General features: G+C 41.2%; 1 protein-coding gene across 2 annotated transcripts; it reads left to right on the top strand.

Moving 5' to 3' along the window:
• The first annotated feature begins 1,599 nt into the window (after positions 1 to 1,599).
• On the top strand, positions 1,600 to 24,155 carry RINT1 (RAD50 interactor 1). Of its 2 annotated transcripts, XM_063134166.1 has the most exons (16): positions 1,600 to 1,628; positions 4,060 to 4,140; positions 7,087 to 7,151; positions 7,817 to 8,012; positions 9,531 to 9,772; positions 10,643 to 10,816; positions 10,899 to 11,051; positions 12,687 to 12,843; positions 14,130 to 14,240; positions 14,349 to 14,574; positions 16,235 to 16,372; positions 18,056 to 18,255; positions 20,130 to 20,344; positions 21,517 to 21,697; positions 21,790 to 21,908; positions 23,213 to 24,155. In XM_063134166.1, exons 2-16 carry the CDS (start codon positions 4,084 to 4,086, stop codon positions 23,433 to 23,435), a joined length of 2,457 nt encoding a protein of 818 aa, XP_062990236.1. In that variant the 5' UTR covers positions 1,600 to 1,628; positions 4,060 to 4,083; the 3' UTR covers positions 23,436 to 24,155. The 2 variants fall into 2 exon arrangements, with proteins under 2 accessions (XP_062990236.1, XP_062990237.1); XM_063134167.1 differs by lacking the exons at positions 1,600 to 1,628; positions 4,060 to 4,140; positions 7,087 to 7,151; ... (2 more) ...; positions 10,643 to 10,816; positions 12,687 to 12,843 and having other exon boundaries at positions 11,029 to 11,068.
• The last annotated feature ends 155 nt before the right edge of the window (positions 24,156 to 24,310 follow it).

The raw sequence follows: 24,310 nt of genomic DNA, 5'->3' as shown, positions 1-24,310 counted from the left end.
ATATAAAGGCAAATGGTGAACAAGATTATTTCCCCCTCTCTTGCATATTCTGTAACCCAATGGCAGGCAAAAGGCAGATTGGGATCTTCTAGATCCCTGAACAATTTGTGATCAGCAAGAATTTCCAACTGTTTAATAATAGCAATCAATCAACAACAACAAAACTCTCCTAAATTAAGCTGCAGAAATAAAGAAACCAGGAGTGGGTTTTTTGTGCGTAAGGGCTATGAGTTCAATTCAGGTTCTGAAAACAAACTCCTAGGCTAAGCACATGCACAGAGGAATCCTGTTCCTTCTAAATCAAGGATGGGCAACTTGTGACCCTCCAGATGTTTTGGCCTACTTGTTGCCCATTCCTAAATGTATGGTCCCCTGTTGTTTTTCACTTGGGCCCAGGTGTTGGACCTCAGGGTTCTGGTAAATAACCAAGTAGATCCTACAAGCCTGAGCTTGGCCCATCCTTGTTCTAACCAACTTCTGTCTGTTTTCTTAGATTACAGCAGCACTTGACAACTTCCACAGGCCAATTTTCACTCCACTGGAGGCCACGCATAGCCACGCTGCCAAAATACCGCATTTCCCCCCACTTAAAACAAGGTCCATGGGGAGTGGGTGCCTTTTTTTAATGGCTCAGAGAAAATGTGGTTTTGCTGCAACTGCACTGCCAAAAGTTAGGTAGTGGGGTCTGCAAAGGACGGGGGGGGGGGGGGAGGGGGCAATGTGAAACCCACATGTTATCCACACCTCACTCTTTCAAACACAAGCAAAATGAGTTCTGATCTTAATTTTGTGTAAAGCATCTTTTTAGAACAATTAAAGGTCTGAAGTTGAATTCTGCTTGCTGTAAGCTGAGCGGTGTTTCAGATGGGAAAGATGTGGCTTAAAATTTAGACCAACCCCTTCTCTGACCAGCAACATTTAAAGCAGAATACACTGCAGGGTTATTGTAAGCCGCTTCTTCCCTGCCTCTGCAAAGTAGGGATAACAGGACTGGACAACTCTGCAGGGTTCTATGCTACTCAGCCTCACCCCAATCTACAATACCAGACAGAGTAACCTACACAGCAGGGCTGTTGTTAGCCACAACCTCCCCAAGCAGCAATATGAGCTAATGGGCTGTATATAAATAGGAAGTGGCAAATAGGGCTATTTTTTTTTTTTAAAAAAAAAAAACGTTTTTAAAACTAGGATTCTATTCTATTCCCGCCCATAACACCAGAGTTAAAGCATACAATATTTTTTTGGGGGGGCGCTACTATTCGGAGCAGACACGCTGATGTTCAATCACGGGTACCCTAAAATCCTGGATTTTTCCGTTGTTCTCTATGGGCAACGCTCACTTCCGCCAGAAAGCTGACTTCCAAACTCCAACCGGAAGCTGGGCGCTGCGCGTTCGACGGCGGTCAAGGCGAAAGGTTGCGTGTAAACGCTGCGCCGGCTTGCCACGTGACCCTAGAAGAGAGTGGGCGGGGCTGGCCCCTCTCTTCGCCGCCGCCTTGTTCCCGCCCCTTTCTCGCGTTACTAGTAACGGCGTTGGGTGATTCCTGCGTCTTGCTGCTGACGCGTCAACCAGAGAAGACGAAGGAGGTGGCAGGGGGCGTGGCTTGAGCCTGCAGGCAGGTGAAGGGGTAGGTGGTCTTTCCGCGCTCCTTCCCTCCCTCCCTCCCAGACAGGTGTTTTCCGCTTAGCGTTCTCACGACGCCTCTTAAGGCTTCCTTCAAAGGGGGTGGGGTAGCAGCTAGGAGGCAGGACGGGGCTGCGGTGGCCACGTCCCCGTGGCTTGGGGCTGGCAGGCATTTTCTTCATATTGGCTCAGTATTGGGGTTGTGGGGAGGGAGCTGCCTATGCTGCAGCAACAGCGGGCGACCAGGCTGAGGGCCTGCCGCTTCCACGGACGCAAAGGTCCACTGAACCCAGCATTCTGTTCCCAGTGGAGGCCAGTTGCTGGGGAACATGGGTGGGAGGGTGCTGTAGCACCATGTCCTGCTTGTTCATCCCTGTCCGATTGGCTACTAGTCCCCTGATGGCTATGTGCTACCTCCAGTATCTGAGGCAGTAAGCCTGTGTGCACCAGTTGCTGGGGAACATGGGTGGGAGGGTGCTGTTGCACCATGTCCTGCTTTATTGGTTCTTGGTTGACAGCTGGTTGGCCACTGTGTGAACAGAGTGCTGGACTAGATGGACCCTTGGGCTGATCCAGCATGGCACATCTTATGTTCTTATGCTTCCAGGCGCTCCTAAACACGGTGGGGGGTGGGTCTGGTCACCCATTATTTGTTTCCAGCATCTGGTCTTTAGAGCTCTACTACCTCTGGACATGGAGGGTGTAATAGCTTTTAGCTATGATAGCTGCCAAGAGGCCTGTTCTCCCCCCCCAAAAAAGGGGGGTCATATCTGGTTTTTGTTTTAAATAGTTATCTAAACTAGTGCCCACACTGTATCCATGTTTCAGCTGAAGGGCATCTGTGAGACTGGGGACATCTATGACAGGATCTCTAGCAGGAGGGGAGGGGGTGTGGTGGGGATTTGAATGTCTGTATTACTCACCAAGGCTGCAGTCTTACACACACATGCCTGGGACTCCAGGTTTTTGAGAGTCCTTGGGCACCTGGTAAGTTGGCCTTCTTATTGTCCTTGCAATGAGAAGGCCAACTCGTTGCTCCTCGTTCTGTTCCTCACCGTTGCTACCGCTTGCTTGCTTGACAACTAGAGGGCTAGTGAGCAAGTTAGGCAGTGGCATCTGTTGCTCCTCCTCCTCACCACTGCCTGGGTCAGAGCAAGTGGCAGGTAAACAAGCAGGTTATAGTGGTGAAGAGTAGGAGCAAGTCAAGGGGACTCTTGTCAATGGATCTCTTCAGGGGTTTGGGCCCTCGGCAGCTGCTCAGCTATGCCTACACTTGTTACCAGCCCTGCCTGGGAATAAGTCCCACTGAACTCGGTGGGGTTACTTCTGAGTACAAGTACATAGGATTGTGCTGTAAGTGCAGCATTTCTCAATTCTAGGAATGCAGTGATGGGGAAGTAATTTTCCTGTGTAATTTCTTACTGTCCTGTACTTGTTAACTGCACTGAACTGTTGAGGGTGGGGAGGTCCAGTCTAGTGCCATCTTGATGAAATGCTATTATCCCATGCATCTGATCTCCCTTAGTCCATGCACTGTGAAGGCTTGTGATTTACATGACAGACTGGGGCGGCTGCCAAACATAGATAATTGCAGCAAAATAAATGCACTGGCCGTGTTTAGATGTGACCATGTACTAGTGTGCATATATACATACCATATTATCCAATGTGGTCCTAATAGAAAACTTGATGTCTTATAGGCCTAGGAAAAAAGAATAAGATGATCAAATGAGGAACCCATGGACATGTGTGTTAGGGTGCAATCCTGTGCACATATAAATGGAAAAAGTCTGTCTAATACATAGGGTTGCGCCCTTAGAGCCTTCAAATACTGGATAGCTATCAATTGTTCTGGCTATTGTTAACAGGTTAAGAACATGGTGGCAGCAGTTCCAAGATGCCATTATGAGTTTGATGGTTATATTATTTCAAAGATTTTTTTAACCCACCTTTATGGGTGTGCTGTCCTCATAAAACAGCTTACAATAGTACAGAAACATGATCATACAATTATATATAGTTAAACATACATAGATACCTGCATCAGTAGCTAATGATTTTAAAGCGCTAAATGCAAACTACAATAAAAATAAGGGATTTTAAAACAACAACACAGCAGTGATGAGGCATATGCTTTCACTCCAATCAACCCCATTCAAGCCCTGCTCTCATATTATTGCAAGTGCTGCTAATGGTAAAGATCTAAACATTCTGTTACCTATTGATGAACATAGAAACTCTCTTCAGTTGAAGAAAAATAAGTGAACAGGTGAAAATAGACACTTTGCTTCCATGCAGCTTTTGCTACAGAAAAAGTATGCAAATGTATACTGAAACTATTTCTTTGGCAGACATTTTCATGTTGGCACACAGTTTAGTGAAATCATTGTGCTTATTTTTTAATTGTCGAAAATGTAAACCATCTTTTGCTGCAGAACATTCTCACTTCATTATATGCTATGTTTGAGATGGCACAACCACTGTTTGAAAATGACACATCTTCTATCCCTAGAGAGGTAAGTGATTTTCATGTTATTTTTTGCTTTTATTGTAGTATTTCTCTATTTTCTAGATGTATATCTAATATTAATTTCATATTCAGGGCGATAAAGTGATGATCCTTTTAGCTAATTAATTACATGTTTATGGAAGGAGCAGTCCTACATCTTGGGTGGCCATAGGATTTTTTGGATTCCTGAATCTGAGGTTAGAGACAGTGCTCTGACCTCAGACCCAGGAGTCCAAGCTCCCCTCCTTGTCACAGCCAACGTGGAGAGAACCATGCTGGCTGCCTCTCCAAGGTCGCAAATCTCAGAATCCTCTGGCCTTCCCATCCTCCTTCCCTTTTGCTCCCACTAGATGTTGCATCTGATTTCAGATGTTTCCAAATATCCTATGCCCTACCAGCCTGCTGCTGACAGGGCAGGCACAGCGATGGAAGTTATTTTCACCTCTCTGTCCTACTTTTTATTTATTTTTTCCTTTAGAGGAGGTGCACTTCCAGGAGTGGAGTTAGGAAGGCTGTAGGATTTTGCTTACCCCAATGTCTCTTCTCCCTTTCCTGCACACCAGAATGCTCCCCTTTTGACTTCTGTGAGGTCATTTGAGGCAACTTTTGCATCCTACAAAATCAGGCGCTGCAGTTCTTTCCATGGCAGTTGCAAGTGGACAGGGACAGACATTGGATGATGAAGTGCCCCTCCCGAGGTTGTAACAGTGTCTATGGCTTTGGGAGGAAGAATCTGAAAAATCTTATGGCCCCTGGGATGCTCTCCAGGGACCATAGAATCGCGCCAATCCTAATTAAAATGGAATACACCTGCCTATGACCCCAAACCTCAGTTTAGAGTCCTATATGTATCTAATATCTTGTTTATTATTATTATTATTATTATTATTATTATTATTTATATAGCACCATCAATGTACATGGTGCTGTACAGAGTAAAACAGTAAATAGCAAGACTCTGCCGCATAGGCTTACAATCTAATAAAATCATAGTAAAACAGTAAGGAGGGGAAGAGAATGCCAACAGGTACAGGGTAGGGTAAGCAGGCACAGGGTAGGGTTAGGGTTAGGGTTAGGGTTAGTAAACAAAAACTATCACTCATTGTTTGAATGACTGTGGGGTTTTTTTTGTGTGTGTGTGCCTCTTTTATGCTATTTTTTATTTATTTATTGCATTTGTATACCGCCCCATAGCCGAAGCTCTCTGGGCGGTTCACATATATTTACGTTCCTCCCTTCAATCCAAAAATCTTATAGCGCACTTTTTTTTTCCAGTTTGCATTTTCACTTTTATACAATTTCCTGGCCTCCTTTCCACAAAATGACCTTCAAACCAGTTTAGAAATGATCAAATGTAAAGTCCTTAATGGAATTATGGGGGATGTTCCAAATGAAATTTAAAATCATAATTAAATTGTGTGTGCAAAGCATCCAAATTAATTGAAGCCGTGTTTCAAAATGCTATAGTGGAGTGAAAGTTTATCTATCAATCAAGCTTCTTCTGGAGAAATCACCATAAAAATAGTAATTGGTAGGTGATGCTCTCTTGTTGACTGCATTTCTTGATTCTATAATGTCTCTGCTTTTGAAACTTAAATCCGGTATCCATTGCCATCATACTGCTTTCTTCTTCGGTTTAAGATCATCTCATTGGCTAATTTGAATCAGAAGCTTCATAAATGTGATCACTGAGACAGCTGTCCCAGGGTGATGAAATAAATGTTACAGAGAGAATAGTGAGGGAAAGAGCAGCACTCAGTAATTTAAAATGGAGAAGACTCCATGGCTGCCAATTAGTTTCCGGGCGAAGTATACAGTGTTGGTTATTACCTTTAAAGCCCTACATGGTTTGGGTCCAAGTTACCTGCGGGATTGCCTTCTCCTGTACAATCCGCCCTGCACACTCAGGTCTTCTGGGGAAAAAATACTCCAGTCAGTGAAAACTAGGCTGACAACCATTACCCAGAGGACCTTTTCTTCTGCTTCTCCCAGACTGTGGAATGGTTTGCTGGAAGAGATACATCAACTCAACAGTCTTCCAGAATTTAAGAAAGCCATAAAGACTGATCTTTTCCAACAGGCCTACCCATTGAATTTTAAGATACCTTTTAATCATGTATTAGTTTTCTATGCTTTTAATCAGTTATGTGTATAGTATGATGTTTTGTATTTGGTGTTGTACCCTGCATCAATCCAAAGGGAGAGGTGGGTAATAAATAAATAAATACAATATTATTATTATTATTTGTTAGCAGCTAGGCTAGAGATCTCCGAGCACTAGACAAATCACTACCCATTGCTCAGTGGTATCAAAGAATGTGGAGGCTCGCTCTTTTGGATAAACCTGTTCGGTTCACATACTTTATGGTGTGACACCAAATGTTCACTTTATGGAGTATTAGTACCTCTTAGTATTATTTGTTAATTAGCTTTCATTATATTCAAAGTCATCATCTAATGGCTGAACTTTTTATACATGACTCTTCAGCCTGAATTTTCTAGCAAACTGAACCACTTTGTTATAGATAAATTGGTCACATGATGATTTGTTATAGTTGTTCAATTTGTTTGAAGGTTGATTGGTTTTTTAAAAAAATGTTTTAAAAGTAAATAATTAGGTTTTGGAGAAAGTTCCATTCCTGATACACAGGGAATTCCTTTTTGCATACCCTGACGAACTGCAGGATGATGTATTCTAGGAAGACACTACAGGACACTCTTCTCCCCCACCCAACCCCCACCAGGCATAGAATCTTTGACAGTCTAAATTGTGCCATTAAAAAAAATCTGGTTGGCCAGCTGCTGTCATTTCACTTCCGGTTTGCCTACAAAGGTAGCCACTACGTATAGGAACTAGAAGACAGCGACAGAGCAAATGCTTTCGGTACTCTTGAAAGCTCATGCAGGACACAAGCCAAAGAGGTGACTTCTGCTTGCTTCCCTTTCTCATCAGGAGACTAGCAGAGAGGAAGAGCCAGGGGGAGAAACAGGAATTCCTGAAGAAGCTCAACTTGTCTGGTGAGTGGCTCCAAGGGCACAATTCCAGAGTAATCATTGTGTACCCCCAGCCACATTGGAAGCCAGTAGCCTGAGAAATGCCACTTGTATGCTCTTATATAAATTAAACTGGGGGTGGGGTGTCAAAAAGAACTCTAGTTTCTACTAGAGGAAGAAATCTGAGGGACACTGGTTACAGCTAGGATATTTTCCCTGTGAAAGGGACTTCTTGGCATGCCACACACCTCCTCCTTTAGAAGAAATGTCCTGCCTTGGGCTCTCAGTGTAGAGAGATCACTTTGTTAACTATAAACTGATCTAAAATAGGATTCTCACTACATGATTAGGAGCAAACCCTAATTTTGTGACATTGCATTCATTGGGAATTTTCCCGTATTGAAACAGCCAGTACATCACAATAGGCTTTCAGTGTAGGAGGCACTGTGGAATAATTACCCAGAAGTAAATACTGTGATTTCTACTTCTCATGAAAATGCCTTAAGCATACAGGGAGTTCCCAGTGTGTAGCTCCTTATTTAATGGGATTTGCATGCCTCTGTTGGCATTTAATACTTTTTGCTGAATTGGAGTTTTGTTCAGGTATCCCACCTTGAATGGGCTTTTGTTTTTGCAAAAGTTTCACAGTGGTTTTGCATAGGGGTTAACGATAAACTTTTTAAACTCAGTACTGCAGGTGATACCAAGATGGAAGCTCTTAACAGTGGGAAAGAGAGACTTTCCAAAGACCCAGAGAGCTGTGACATCCCTTTCTATGTGTCTGAATTTGTAGAAAGGGAGGTTGGAAATGACTGTGATTCATTAAGCAAGCTTGGCAAACTTATTGAACAGCTGTCGGAAAACAAAATAAAGTTAGAAGAACAGGTAAGTTACAAATATCTCTGGGGTTTAAATATATGACCAAATGCATCCTGCTCATACAAATGTCCAGCTGTGTTTTCTGTACATGTGGCTTGGAGCAGAATCAGTAATTATATATGTTTTCAGCCCCTTTGCCCTTAATTTTTGTGAACTGCCCAGAGAGCTCCGGCTATTGGGCGGTATAGAAATGTAATAAATAAATAAATAAATAAATTCCCTTCGTGGCAAGAGCAAGCAACCCAGGAAGTCCTCAATTAACTATAGTTTCTCGGTTTTGTCTCAACCTGGAAATTATGATTAATGGCTTTACTATCCAAGCCAGGGTATTAAATCAACTTCAACCCTTATTTTAGTAATCTGGCTTGTTCTGAAGCTGTTTATAGCTTCCCATTCCGACAAAATGGGAAACTACTTAATTGAAGACTTCCTGGTTTGTTTGCTATCTTGTGTGAAGGACTGCTTGCAAAGCCAAAAGCCTCATTCATATCTTGACTTTTAAAGCCGAGATATGATCAATCAAATGTCATTTGCTTTTGTTTGCCGAGGTAGCGAGAATACGTGTCTACATAGCAAGAACTTCCCCTAAACTAAAGGAGACTTGGAGAAACTACCTAGGTGTTTTGTGTGATGTGGCCTGTCAGCTACTGCAGTATGAAACCCTAATGCACTGAACTACCTTTTCATAAGCCATAATATTTCTCTGCTACAAGAAAAAAAAAGTATTTCACATTTAGGATGCTGTCTGCATTTGATAGATATAAACATCTAAGGTAGATTCTGCAAGACTACAACAAATGCTTTCTCTTTCTGTTTACTCTGTACAGCACCATGTACACTGATGGTGCTATATAAATAAATAATAATAATAATAATAATAATCTCAGAGATAATTTCTGGAATAGAGTAAACTTTGATAATTAAATTTGTAATTTTGCATTGCTGCTGTTTTTATCTGGTTGAGCTTTTATATTGTATTTTATATTATGTTATATTGTATTTTATACTGTTGTTTTATACTTTGAATGTTATTAATTTTAGTGAACCGCCCAGAGGGCTCCGGCTATTGGGCGGTATAGAAATGTAATAAATAAATAAATAAAGGTTCACATAGTACAGGTCCTTATTATGAATGAAGTTCATTTTTCCCTATTGTAGTTTTTCATAGTTGGATCAAAGATTAAGGCCTAGTTCAGACACAATTGACGGTAATATTTAGAGGTAGGGGCTGTTGGTTTGCAATGTTCCCCCCACCCTTTCCTTTCCCTTCATGAATGTCTCTCCAGTCTTCCACTTGGTTTTGTTGTTACTTGTGACTGTTGCCAACCAGTGTTAAAATTCCCAGGTCAATATGTACCCAAGAGGAGAGTGTCATTTGTGAGTGCAATCAAATCACAGGCTCAACTCCTGACATCTAAACACCTAGTTCCAGTTGTAAGTCTTAACTTGGCCAAAATGTTACATTTTGTGCTGCATAATGGAAATGTCCTAGGAAGAATAGATGCCTATTACTCTTTTGTATAGGTACTTACAGTTTCATCCGAAGTTCCTAAAAGAATCCAGAGAGCCTTACAGAATGCAGAGGATTCCAAGACATCTCTTAGTCAACTTCTAGAGCACGAAAGCCTTTTGTATGAGTCCATTAATAACCACTTGTTGACATCGAAGCCATGGATGGAGGATCTTGGTGTACTAATAAGTCAAATAAAAGAAGTGGAACGACACCTTGCTTATTTAAAATGGATTTCACAAATAGAGGAATTAAGGTAACTAGCATCTCCAGTTATCCTACATGCTTTGGTCACGATGAAAGATTTAGAGCCACCAAATACCAATGCATCCTGGTATGAAGGCACATGCATGGAGCCCTTTCAAAACACATGCAGGCACAATACCTACACATTCTGTTGCTAGCGGGAAGGCCTTTATAGTAGTGGCCTCATGGCTGAGGAATGATCTTCTCCTTGCAGTATGCAGTTACAGTAATTTAGCTGATTTTAGGAATTTTGCGAAACATTTTTCTTTCGACTAGATTTTGGCCTGTCTAGCTAGAGCTGGGTGAATTTGAAGTAAGTGAACTCTATGAAGTTCTGGTGGTTTTATTTCAGTATGTCTCTGGCTTTTCTAGGTTTTTACATTGTATTTTATCTGTTTGTAAGTGGCTTTGAGCTTATGGGAAAGCAACCTGTAAATGGTTACCAGATTATAGATATGTTTATTTTAAATAAATAAAAGAACTGTATGCATTTTAAAATATTATTTAACTTTCTACTGAACAAAAATAAGAATGTGTGGGGCTTTGTGTGCAGTAGGGTGACAGAAATAGCATATCAGTTTATGGCGCACCTGATTTCTATGTATAAGTAGCTTGGTATCATGTCTTGGCTTGTGCATTTTTAACATGGGGCAGAGGGATTATCGGACTATTTTCTAACAGTTCTTAAAATTATTTTAAATGCATTTTTATCTCTGCGTTTATTTGTCTCCTGTCTGCAAGTATATCAGTCCACCATTTAAAGCTTTTTAAACTGATCTTTTTTTATTGCATCTTACATGTTCACACCACCAGTGTTAAGAACTTGATAAATCAGACAAGGTCTTTGCACGTTAGGCAGATGTTTATTTTTTGTTTCTAGTGACAACATTCAGCAATATCTTATGACCAACAATGTACCAGAGGCTGCTACTACTCTAGCATCAATGGCTGAATTAGACATCAAACTTCAGGAGTCATCTTGTTCTCATCTTCTAACTTTTGTAAGATCTACTGTTCAATTCTGGCACAAGATCTTGAAGGATAAATTGTCAAGGTAGTGTATACAAACTAGTAGTTCTCTTGTTTTTACATTTAATGTCTGAATCATAGTAATTTTATATGCTCCTCTATTGCAGTGATTTTGAGGAGACTTTAATTCACCTTCGTTGGCCATTTGTTGGACCAGTACAATCTCAGCCTTTTGGTTTGGCTGCTGCACCTGCCAATGCCCTAGAGATATACAGTAACTTTGAAACACTGTTTTCTCAACTTCTGAAACTGCAGACTTCGTATCCTTAAAAAAAGTGTCTTCCTTTCTAAAGTTGACATGCCTAAACTCCAAAAAAGTGTAGGATTATCATATGGTACGTTAGTTACTATGGAATGTTAGGGTCACCAGTGACCAGAAAAAAACAGCCTGACGTGCTCCTGTGCCTTGATCTTCAGAAACCAGCTGTGACGTTTTCCCCAGCATGGAGATAATTTATGGAAATGAGAGGCAATCTTTATTTACATCATGAATGGGTTTCAAATCAGTCACACAAGAAAAGGCAAGTGGAAACCTGAAAGCATATAATGCAGTCCCCGGCGGTTGTCCATCTGGCTCCCAACATAGCTCTGCACCCCGAAAAAGGTCTCCTTTCTGATGGTGCATCCCACATACATGCTTTCTCCCACTGAAGTCCAGGGCTAGGTGGTTTTTTTTAAAAAAAAAATCCCTTTCTCCGCAGTGTACTGCAACAGAGCTTTTAACATTCACCTGAGCACAGGCAAATGGGAAGGATCAGTCGTTGTTCAGAAGGACAGGAGAACTCTGCCAAAGCCTCTGTTCATACTCACATATTTCAAAGCAGTTGTAAAACCTCCTGACTCAGCGATTGCTGGTGCTGCCCTGTTCCAAGTGATTTATGAGTCGCATGGGGTCCATATGCTATGCCTGTGGCTTGCCAAGGCGTGGCCATCTCCACTGGTGCCTGGGGAGCCTAACATGAAGCATTTGTGCACTGCATCCTTAGATTAGTAATAAAGCCTATTTATAAGGATCTTGTGTAATTGGCATTTGCCCTGCTAGAAATGTAAATAATGCCACACTTTAACCAATGTACTTTTAAAAACCAACATAACTTTGTTTTGTGTTGTGTATGAGATAGATAAAGGATAGATAGATCCTGCTCTTATATGGGGTTCCTGGGGTTCTCCCATCCAAGGAACAAATGAGGCTGACACCTGCTTCACTCTAGCTATGCTGTTGTATCAGGCTAGTCATTGGCTCTGACCAAAATTTTAAAACGTTATGTTATTACAGTATGTGGTGCATTGCATTGCGCCGCACTAAATACGATGAAAAACTAGCAGTAGGCCAATGTACACAATTTGCATCTGTGTCCTATGTAATATGCAGTGAATAAATATGCTGACATTTAAAGTAAAGAACATTAAGATGTTAACATTAGTCACCATTAAGTCCCATTGAAAACAACGTGAAAATTTAATAATACCTAACACCAGTCAAATTGATTTCAGTGGGTCCTAATTGTGACTAACGTGGTATGATTTCAAACCCTTGTACTTCTTGTAAATTGTCAGAACTCAAGATCCTCCATGTTTTTGTTTTTAAGTATCTGTGTCTTGGATTGAGAGAAGCGCGAGTTGAGTTCCACTTGTGCCGTGGGGCTTAACCACCACCCATTGTTGTGCCTCCTGAAAAGCCGTTCCTGAGAGTTATGGGTATTCTCCAGAATTGTGTGGGATATGGGGCAGGGGGCTGGAGGGGGGAACTGATATCAATCAGAGAGATAACAGCCACTTGTGTGAGGAGAAATGCCTTTTGCTCACGTAAAGGGCCCTCTGAATTCTATCCTGTGTCTGCAGACCCATAACTGTATCCATAAGGTATTTTACTTTGACTCTTAAAAAAACTACAGAGATGAACTATTAACCAAACCAAAGCAACTTCCAGAAAAGTACATTCTGCCTCCAACTCCACCTATTATATTACCTATGCAGATCATGCTTGCTCCTCTTCAGAAAAGATTCAAGTATCATTTCACAGGGAATAGACAAACAAATGTTTTAAGCAAGGTATGGTGTGATATTCAAAACCGTTCCTTAAAATAATAAAAGCAACCTTTTAGAAAGGTATATTAATAAAGGCTGTGGTTGGGTAGGTGGAATGGGATTTGTGGGGGCCTGGATATTCCTGGAGGAGAAGGCTATTAATGGCTACTAGTCTCCTGATGGCTATGTGCTACCTCCAGTATTTGAGGCAGTAAGCCTGTGGGCACCAGTTGCTGGGGAACATGGGTGGGAGGGTGCTGTTGCACCATGTCCTGCTTGTTCATCCCTGGCCGATGGCTGGTTGCCCACTGTGTGAACAGAGTGCTGGACTAGATGGACCCTCGGTCTGATCCAGCAGGGCCCTTCTTATGTTCTTATAGATGTTCCTGGTTCCTTCCTTGAATTTTCAGCTTACAGAGCTGTATGGGGGGAAATATACAAACAGTAAGAGGTGAACGTAATCTTGCATTACAGTGTGTTGGTCAGTGAGTGGAGAGGCTTTGGGGTGATTGACATACATTTGCTCACACCTAATTTCCCTTCCTAGTCCTTGTGATCCTCAGATGGAGCACTTTTTGGGGTGTCACATGCTCCTGAGGTTTACCCAGGAGTACTTGTAATAGAGCATTTAGTGTTGCAGCACCCATCCGCTGGAACACACTCCGCATCGAAATTAGACAGGTGGCTACACTTTTGATCTTTAGGCACCTGCTTAAGACCTATCTCTTTATGCAGGCTTTCCTTGAGGTGTGACCCAGCCAGTATAGTTACAGTTTTATTGTTGAGCAGATAATTTTATTGTTAGGTTACTAGGTTATTCACTTTGATAATTTTTTGGGGAAGCGGTATACACGTTTTTGAATAAATTTTGCACGTCTTTGAAAATGCAACTAAAATCAAATGTTATTTTATACCATTTTAAATAAATAACTTGCAACATATTGTATCTGGATTTTTGCTGTTTTGCATTGACCTATGATGCACCCCATTCTCTCAATGTTTATGGGTCTGTGGCTCAGGTGGCCTAGTTCCTGAGTATGTGTTGTCATTCTCAAACACTTTCTTGTTGAGCAGTTCCCCGGTCAAAGCATAATCCATTTCTTAATTTGTGAGTAGGGGAAGCAATTTAGGGGATCGGTGTGGAGGGTTGTTGGAGGAGAATGGACCCAATGGACTCTAATGTGATGTATTCTCACGCGGAATATAATGCTGTGATCTGGGGGCGGGGGAGAATGTATATTTGACCTAGCAATGTACCGCTTGTTTTTCTCAAATGTATTACGATTCTTTTCTTTTTCCTTCCTCAAAAGCCGGAATGGTACTTAACCCAGGTGCTCATGTGGATTGGAAATCATGCTAAATTTCTCGAAGACAAAATCCAACCAATACTGGACAAGGCAGGCTCTGCAGTGAATGCAAGGGTAAGCACCTACGTTCTTCTTCTTCTACTGATAGCCATGATCTTGGCGCATCCATCACACCTATATCTGCAGTTTTCATTTTAATTGAGCTCTTTGCCTCTTCTTAAGCTGGAATTTTCCCGAGCTTTGGTGATGCTGATTATGGAGAAGTTGGCTGCTGATATTCCTTGCTTGTTGTATGACGACAACCTCTTCTGTCATCTGGTGGATGAGATACTTCTGTTTGAGAGAGAGCTGCACGGTGTTCATGGATATCTCAACAGCTTTCCCAGTTGTATGCACATCTTATCAGAAGAAACCTACTTTCAAAGATGGTTAACTGTGGAAAGAAAATGTAAGATGCTCTGGGGTGATTTACTTTGTTAAACACATTCCTAACCCTCTTACCCTGGGGAATAGGTGCATGGAGTGTGAACAAGTCATGGTACTAGAGACTACAAAATTATGCTCCAAAATGTTTGCATTCTGGATGAGAAATAAAGGGTAGTATCCAATGTTAGTCTTACTTAGAGTATACGCATTAAAATGAATAGAACAAGTTAATCATGACTAATTTAAGATCCATTAATTTCAGTGGATCTGCTTTAAGTAGGACTAATGTTGGGTCCTACCCAATGTGTGCCATTTTTCTGCAGTGGCCACTCACCATGCTTCTTGTCACTGCTGCTCAGGTCTCACCTTAAACCATGGCGATTAAGCCAGAAAGCCGGGCTGTGTTCAGAAGGCACCTTAAACCATGGCTTTAGCCATAGTGAATAAAGCAAAAAGCCTTATTCACTGTGGTTAAAGCCGTGGTTTAAGGTGTCTTCTGAACATGGCCTGGCTTTCTGGCTTAACCACCATGGTTAAAGTCATGGTTTAAGGTGTCTTCTGAATGGGCTCAGTGTTGTGATGGGGAGAAGGGTGTAGATATGTGCAATAAAATCCTACAGCAGTGTTCCCATTCTCTCTCCCCCACCCCCAGTTGGGGATTATAGGAGTTGTAGTCCAATAGATTTGGAGAAGGTTGTTTTAGTGCATGCTGGAGGGTATAACCTGTTTTCTAATCAGGAGGCCTAATTCATGCCACTAGAGGGCAGCGTATATACCAGGAATATGAGTTGTCAACGAACTATAGCACGGAAGAACCCATTTCACTCCAATGGGGCTAGGGTGGTCACCATTATCCATTAAATAAATCTGTCTAGTGGATCTTCAATCACTGAAACTAACTCTAGGATAGTGCTGCACTTCCCAAAGGGCACACTGTTGCAGGATATGACACGTTGACGTTTCTTCTCTGCCGAAGAGCAAATCCCTGAGTAGTAGAAGCAAGAACAGACCTCACCAGCAGAGATCAGACAGAGAAGGCTGCCTTTGTTTTCCTGACAGATCTATGTTCATGTCTCTACTTGAGTATTGTTCGGTTTGCTGCTGTTCCTGAGCCTTAAGAGAGAAGGAACAATAAGAGCAAAAACAACCTGCTATGAGATTTATTTATCATTTCCCCCTTCTTAAAGTCTGTCATAGATATCAGTTTCTCAAACTGAAAATCAGCTTGACAGATGCTCAGTTAATACAACCTACACAGTTTGGGCAAAGAATGAAATTAGAATCTTTTTTAAAAACTGTATGGAAGACTTTCTGCAACAAATTGAGGCACAGAAGTCTTGATAGTTTTAACTGTGGCTAATATATTTGTATAAGCATAAAGATAATAGTAGTTCTAATAATAGTTGGTGTGTGGGATTTTATGCATATAAGAAAAGTCATTTAATTCCAGGCAGCTATTGATAAACATGCTATTTTAATTGATGTGTTAGTATTTGTAGTCAATCAGTTAAGTCTACCTTTAGTTGAACCAATGTCTTAACTTTGACTTGTAATTGCTGTGTTTGATATGGAGTGTGTGTGTTTTTAAAATGCACAATTTGCTTTTGAGAAGAATCTTTGAATGCCAAGACAGCTAAGGAGATTCATAAGCAAATTCATTATTGGTTTTACGTGCTTGGCAGTTGCTCTTCAAAAGATGGACTCAATGCTTTCATCTGAAGCTGCTTGGATATCACAGTATAAAGATATCACTGATGTAGATGAAATGAAAGTCCCAGACTGTGCTGAAACTTTTATGACTCTGCTACTGGTTATCACAGGTAATTATAAAATTTCTGGCATTTGGCTTTGGCTCTTGAATAATTCAAAGACTGTAACGTATATTCAAGAAGGAAATAAACATCATGTCACTGGCTATGGTGTCATCAAAGAAATAACAGGTAGAAATGGAATGTGATTTGCATTTGAACAAATAAATATAGTTCCTGTAGATTTTCCTTATTTTGTGCTTCAATGAATAATTCAAAAGGTAATTATCAGACCTTTTATATCCATAGGAGATTGGCTAATTGTCAGTTGGCAGTTATTGCTGAAGTAATTTACTTTAAAAACACACACTCTCTCTCCTCACACACACACACACACACACACACACACACTCACACTCACAAACACACCATAGGAATCTTGGAAGCCTAAAGTATACTAAGCAATGCTATTAATTTTTACTTATGGGTTTTGAGTGTATGACAAGCAGAAATATAATAGTTTGAATAACATGGAGCAATGTGAATGGGCTGGATCCAGAGGAAATTAGTTCCGCCCTTTTCAAAAGTAAGTCCCATTGGGTTCAATGGGATTTACTCTCAGGTAAGTGTATGGAGCAGAGCGGCCTCGTGTGGCGCAGAGCAGTAAAGCAGCAGTTTTTGCAGCTGAAACTCTCCCCACGGCCTAAGTTCGATCCCAGCGGAAGCTGGTTTCAGGCAGCCAGCTCGGGTCAACTCAGCCTTCCATCCTCCCGAGGTCGGTAAAATGAATACCCAGTTAGCTGGGGGAAAGGTAATAACAGTCGGGGAAGGCAACGGCAAACCACCCCGCTATAAGGCCTGCTAAGAAAAACATCAGCGAAAGCTGGCATCCCTCCAAGACTCAGTAATGACTCAGTGCTTGCACGAGAGGTTCCTTTCCTAAGTGTATAGAAGATTATGGACTTAGTCCCACTGAAATCAATGGAAAAATTAGCCATGACTAACTTAAGTTCTTTTGATTTTCAATAGGTCTAAAAAGTGACAAACTTACTCTAGATCCAACCCAGTTTATTTTTAGGTTGATGCCCATGTTATTAAGTAGGTGGTCAATGTTTATCTGCAGTATTCTAGAAGAGGGGTCAGGAACAGCCAGCCGTGGGACATTCCCATCTGGCTCTAACTTCCTCTCCTCGGCCCTGCGATCCTTGGGTAAAAGGTGGGATACAAATAAATATAATAAATAAATACACACTGACTAACAGCAGGGTATCCCCTGCACTCTCCAACAAAACGTTTCCAGAAAACGTTTGTCATAGAAAGGGAGAGAGGAAAGGGGTTGTCTCCTGCTGACTCTCCCCCGCCCCCCCAACACTCCACATCACTGATATGCAGCCCCTGACAGATTACACCCATGAGAATGTGTAATAAATGTGGGGAAATAAAAGCTGGCCTATGTATATCTGCTAAACAGGTTCCCAGCCTGTATTGCAGTCATTAAAAATGTTCCTTATCTGGGACAATAGAGAGACTATAAAATGTGCTAAACATGTGAAACACATAGACATAGATGTGCAAAACATATGAGCACATTGTAAGCCAGGTTTTCTGGAGCCCATTGCCATTAGTTTAATAGGATGAAGTGAAAGTAAGCCTGTAGGAAGATCCATCTTTAGAGATGGATATTTTGTTCAAATGTAGCTATTACATGAGTCTTCAAAAATACAAAATAATTTAAATACCCAATTTCTTGCACAGATAGGTATAAACACCTTCCTACAGCTGCTAGAAAGCTACAGTTCCTGGAGTTGCAAAAAGAGTTGGTGGATGACTTCAGGATACGACTAACTCAAGTTATGAAGGAGGAGACCAGAGCGCCTTTAGCTTTTCGGTACTGTGCAATTCTGAATGCTGTCAACTACATAGCAACTGTATTAGCAGACTGGGCTGACAACATTGTAAGTTATTTTATATTGTTACAATTGCCATTTGTGAATTACTAAAACTCTATTTAAGTATTTTAAGATGCAAAACTACCTCTGTTTCATCACAGTGTAGAACTGCTTTTCGTATTCATTAGTAAAGTTAAGAGACTTCTAATTTCAGATAATCTGATATCTCAGCATGGGAAGCTGCCTGATCCCATGTTCATGGCAGGCAGTGGTGTCAATTCCAGGTGCTGGGAGCCCATTGGCCACATGCAATCCACTGCCTCATGTTATGCAATGCGCCGTAACCCCTCCCACCAATCAGCAATAGGGAAAAAGGAGTCCTGCCCAGAGCCCTGCTGTTCCGCAGCTTCTGCTTCCTTCCTGCTTAGCTGTACCTTGCCAGCATGGGAGGGGGGATGCTTTTATTTATTATACTTTTGATCGGACCAGTAACCTCCTCTGGGTGCATGTTTCATTGGCCTCCACTCCACAATCACAATGAAAAGGCATTGAGTCCATCTTTTGAAGAGCAACTGCCAGGCACATAAAACCAATAATGAATTTGCTTATGACTCTCCTTAGCTGTCTTGGCATTCAAAGATTCTTCTCAAAAGCAAATTGTGCATTTTAAAAATACACACACTCCATATCAAATACAGCAATTACAAGTCAAAGTTAAGACACTGGTTCAACTAAAGGTAGACTTAACTGAATGACTACAAATACTAACACATCAATTAAAATAGCATGTTTATCAATAGCTGCCTGGAACTATATGACCTTTCTTATATGCATAAAATCCCACACACTAACTATTATTAGAACTACTATTGTCTTTATGCTTATACAAATATATTTGCCACAGTTAAAATTATCAAGACTTCTGTGCCTCAATTTGTTGCAGAAAGTCTTCCATATGTTTTGTTAAAAAGATTCTAATTTCATTCTTTGCCCAAACTGTATAGGTTGTAGTAACTGAGCATCTGTCAAACTGATTTTCAGTTTGAGAAACTGATATCTATGACAGACTTTAAGAAGGGGGAAACGATAAATAAATCTCATAGCAGGTTGTTTCTGCCCTTATTGTTTCTTCTTTCCTAAGGCTTAGGAACTTTATAAAACATGGTCTCCTCAGTTGATCAGTGGGAAACTGCTCTGAGCAATACTGAAAAGGCATTCCTTCACAAGCCGAGAAGGGAGGTCTCCTTCCCTCTCCAGGCACAGAAAGCAGAGCGCTTTGAAAGTGTGGACCGGCACTTTCAAATGGTGACCTCACTCAGCAAGATAGGGGCAGTTTTCTCTCTGCTGGCAGGGGCAGCAGTGTTTCCCTTGCTTTCGAGGCCTCCCTTTTGTGGGGTGGGTCGTGTGTGTGTGTGTGTGCGTGCGCACACGCACGCACACGCAAAAGACAGATGGTTCTGACTCTACCCACCATTGGCATTCAGCTCCTGACAGATTACTTCTGAGGAAGTGTGGGCCTTGCTAGGGAAAAAGGTTCCCATTCCTCATCTACTCTGACTGGCATTGACTCGCCCAGTTCATGCTACCTGATCTTTTTATTTAAGCTGGAGACCTCAGAGATTGTATCTGGGAGCTTCTGCATGTCAAGTGTGTGCTCTTAACACTGAGCTACACTCCCTCACTTTGGAAAAACTGTAATTTAGGGTGCAACCCTATGCATGTTTAGATGGAAAAAAGGCAGACAGAAAAATGTTCTACAAGCATAGCTGGAGAATGCTGGGAGATATGCATAAGATTGACTCACAGATTTTCAAAATACAATGCCATTGTAATTTTAGGGGACCACACTTGGAGCTATGTATATTACTATTTAGACAATCCTCAGATGTATACAACTCTTTGAAGGCATTGCTTCTAATTGGATCTTCCTGTCTGTGTAGTTCTTCTTGCAGCTTCAGCAGGCTGCACTAGAAGTTTGTGCTGATAGCAATGCACTAAATAAGCTACAGCTAGGACAACTGGCTTCTATGGAAAGCTCTGTCTTCGATGACATGATTAACCTTCTGGAGCGACTGAAGCACGATATGCTGACTCGACAAGTAGATCATGTCTTCAGGGAGGTCAAAGAAGCTGCCAAGATGTACAAAAAAGAAAGGTGACGCTTTGTTTCTTCTAATAGCAAACTTTTGATTCATATATACAGATTGGAAGCAAAGAGCCGGGGTGGGGGGAGAAAGGGAATGAAAAGATTTATATGATTTTATAAAGAAACAGTTGTATAAAGCTCAAGACTCATAGAACAGATTTGATGAAATTGTAAAGTTTGTTCAGACCAGTTTTATCCTGGAAGGAATGATCTGCGTGGCTATTTTTGATGTTGAAAAATAATCAGGGATAACCTTCCTCTCCAATAATCCATGTGGTGTAAGTGATCGTAGTTGTAAAACAGCTGTTTATCAGGTCATGAAAACTTCTTGTGTTGTAGTGCTTTTGAGGATGTCATTTTACCATTTACCTAACCCAAAGTTATTTTATTCAGTGGAAAAAGAACTCGGAATATTCTTGTGTGAATTGCTAGTAGTTTTACTGCTTTGGAACACCGAAAGTTCTGTAACATTACTCTAGAGAAGTATGCTAGTGTTTAGGAAGAATTAAAGCTGTAGATACTTTTTTAAAAATCTACCATGATTCCTCTTTTATTTTAGACAAGTCATTGGCCTGTTCGGACAACACACTAAGCCATGGTTAGGCAGTTAACCCTTTAGCAGCACATGGTTAGTGAGTGTGTTTAAAACGCGGTTATGTAGTCACCATGACTAGGAATGGTTCGTGCGACACACTAAGCCATAATGTTTAGCTCAAAATGCTTAACCACCGTGGCTTCGTGTTACCTGAACAGGATCACTGTGGTCTTATGATCTAGCAATGTGTGTATAGGAAGACCTCCTCTTTCTGCCACTCTCCCTGTATAAGCATGATATTCGCATACACTCTTTAGCCAGAACGACTTTATCTTACATTTGACTAACAATACTTCGGGACAAGACTGGGAGAATTGTGGGGTGTGGGTGTGTTTGAGATGTCCAGACAATGTCATCTTCAATTTGTAGCCATCCTGCATATTTTCCACTGCTGCTTTTGTCTTTTTTCTTACCAACCAACCGCCCCCCCCCAAAAAAAACCGCACTAAGGAATCAAAGATTGAATACCTGCACAATGTCTTTTGATTGTTAGCACTAGGAGTCCTCACTAATGTCAATGCTAAAAAAAAACTAGGCAAACTTCAAATTCGTGATGGAGGAACTCGAATGATTTTGTTTCTTTTAGGTGGCTCTCTTTGCCATCCCAGTCAGAACAGGCAGTAATGTCCTTGTCAAGCACTGCCTGCCCACTGCTACTGACCTTGAGAGACCGGCTGCTACAACTAGAACAGCAGCTTTCTTACCCATTGTTCCAAATATTCTGGCAGATGTTTGCAGAGAAGGTGGATTTGTTCATCTATCAGGAAGTAAGTATCAGTAGTGTTCCACTAGTGCTATAACAACAAATATGCTAGTCATTTTTAATATAACTTACCCGTTCTTGGTATACTATATATAGATAATTCTGGCTAATCACTTCAATGAAGGAGGAGCAGCACAACTCCAGTTTGACATGACAAGGAATCTTTTCCCTTTATTTTCACATTACTGCAAGCGGCCAGAGAATTATTTCAAACAGTAAGTAAGCGTGTCTCAAATTCTCATTTATTTCAGAAGTTAAATATCAGGAAAAAGATATTTTTTCATGAGAAAAGGAATGGCAGGATATGTATTTTCTGAGCACTTTCCTGAGAGGGAAATCTTTGAACCTGGAGCAAACCATTTTTACTGCTGAGAGCAACATCTGGCAATGGGTGGTGATGTGCGTGTGTTCACCTGTGCACTGCCTTTCCTCTGACCCCTCTCCCCACCACTCTCAAACACAAACACATGCAGAGTCTTGATGCACTGAGATCCCTTTGAAAGTGAACATCAAGCCAGTGACAGGCAGCGCAATCCCAGCTTTCAAAGTCTCTCCCTGCTGTGATGGACAAGGGCAAATCTGCACCCCAGCATGTGTGGCTGGGAAAAGCACAATCTCTCCCTGGTAGGGTGGAAAGAGTGCAATTACCGTATTTCTTCAATTGTAAGACACCATCGATTGTAAGATGCCCACTAATTTCAGTACCACCAACAGAAAAAAAAAGTTGATTCTAAGAAATAACGCACTTGCAATTCTAAGACACACCCCGTTTTTAGAGATGTTTATATGGGGGTGGGGAAGTGCGTCTTAGAATCGAAGAAATACGATATGATGAGAAGAAAGGCATGCGGAAAGAGTCACTCCCATATGCCCTTTTCACATCGTGCTCCTCTCCAACCCTATGAAACAACTGAGTGGTAGGGTTTGCAGTGCAAGGGTGTGTGTGGGGGTGGTGGAGATGGATTCAAAGGCTTGAGCACTTGCAGCAGTCAGTACTGAAGGCTCTCCAAGGCCACATGTGGATCACAGGTTGCCCACCTATGCTTTAAATCTAAGCAGTGCATATAGTCTCCTGTGTCCGAAAGAATTAATTCACAACAGTATAAAGCACATCAGTTCATAATAGTAGGTTGTGTTTGGGGAATACTTGGGGAACAACTTCAGGAAACTTAAATGCATAATATTCACCAAATTAACTGGAAGACAGAACTTCTGCAAGCATAGTGTGTGTCGTCCCCCCTTTTGTGCAGAGTTACGGGCGAGACATGTGCTCCGTTTATTGGCTGGATCCAAAGCACTGTGGTTAGTGAGCCATTTGATTTTTTCCCCTTTGAGCAGCAGTTCCCCATGCCATATCAGCTTTTTAAAGTTTTCTCCGTTTAAATGTTTTTCCATGTGACGTGAAGGGCTTCTATTTGAAAAACAAGCCCGAAGCCCCTGACTGGTGAGGGAACTGGTTGCATGGCTCTTAGGGAAGATCCAAAGTTTGAAACTACAACTTTCTTGTTTTCTTCCACAGCATAAAGGAAGCTTGTATTGTACTGAATTTAAATGTTGGCTCAGCCCTGCTCTTGAAAGATGTGCTACAGTCAGCTGCTGAAAACAGAACTGGAACCATCTTGAATTCAAATCAGCCCACTGCAATGGCAGCATTAAATGAACTTGGAATTTACAAATTAGCGCAACAGGATGTCGAGATTCTTCTTAACTTGAGAACAAACTGGCCCATTACTGGGAAATAAGCAAAATTTGGAAAAAGAATAACACTTTTGCATTCTGAAAAGCAAACTCAGACATCTCTGTGCTCTTATGTGATTTAGTATGTTACATTTGTAAAAAGAAAAGAGGCTACTTTGTTTTAGCTGAGACGAAATAGCTGTTTATATATCAATTTTAAAGATCGTTTTCAATAGTGTGACAAATATCATTTTTCAGTTGACACCATGTGGTAATCAAGTGAAGTTCTTTTCAGTCGATACATTCTAACACATATTATAGGGACAAGCCCATTAGAAGAACAAATTGGGATTCTTTTGAGAGTTTTGAGAACTATTATTTGTGTAAGCAAGAGTTGAGTTGCTTTGCCTTGTTGACTTTTATGCAGCTCAGACTGGGCTAGGCTTATGGACTATTCCTAATGTCTCTCAAGTATTATGGGCTCTGAGCCATTGCACCACATTTGCTTACAGTGGTCTCCTATCACGACTGTGATCCTGAAAGGTGATGCATTGGTGAAGTGTTATGGAATAGCTCTATCCTGTTCCAATGGTAATACCCATTATAATTGCAAATGTATAAAATGTATGAGCAACAACCTTACATTCCACCTACTGGACCAGTGTATTCATTTTGCTGGCTAGCCTAATATCTTAATATAATTCTAATGTAATTGAAATAATGGTTTAGCAGGAATTCCCAAGTGTACAGGCTCTTAAACTTGCTACATAAATATGGAAAGGAAATATGATTCTTTTATTGCTTTCTTCAGAGAGCTCGCAGTCAGAATAACATGTTCTCTTGCAGTGATAAGTAACAACATTTAGATGTGTCATTAAGCCCTCATGAAGGAAAGACTTAAAACAAACAAAATTAAATCTCTCCCATTGAAATAAAATGG

The sequence above is a fragment of the Elgaria multicarinata genome, chromosome 9 (assembly GCF_023053635.1).
Source record: "Elgaria multicarinata webbii isolate HBS135686 ecotype San Diego chromosome 9, rElgMul1.1.pri, whole genome shotgun sequence".
NCBI lineage: Eukaryota > Metazoa > Chordata > Lepidosauria > Squamata > Anguidae > Elgaria > Elgaria multicarinata.
Note: the sequence above shows the minus strand (reverse complement) of the source record. Positions and strands in the feature narration are given on the sequence as shown.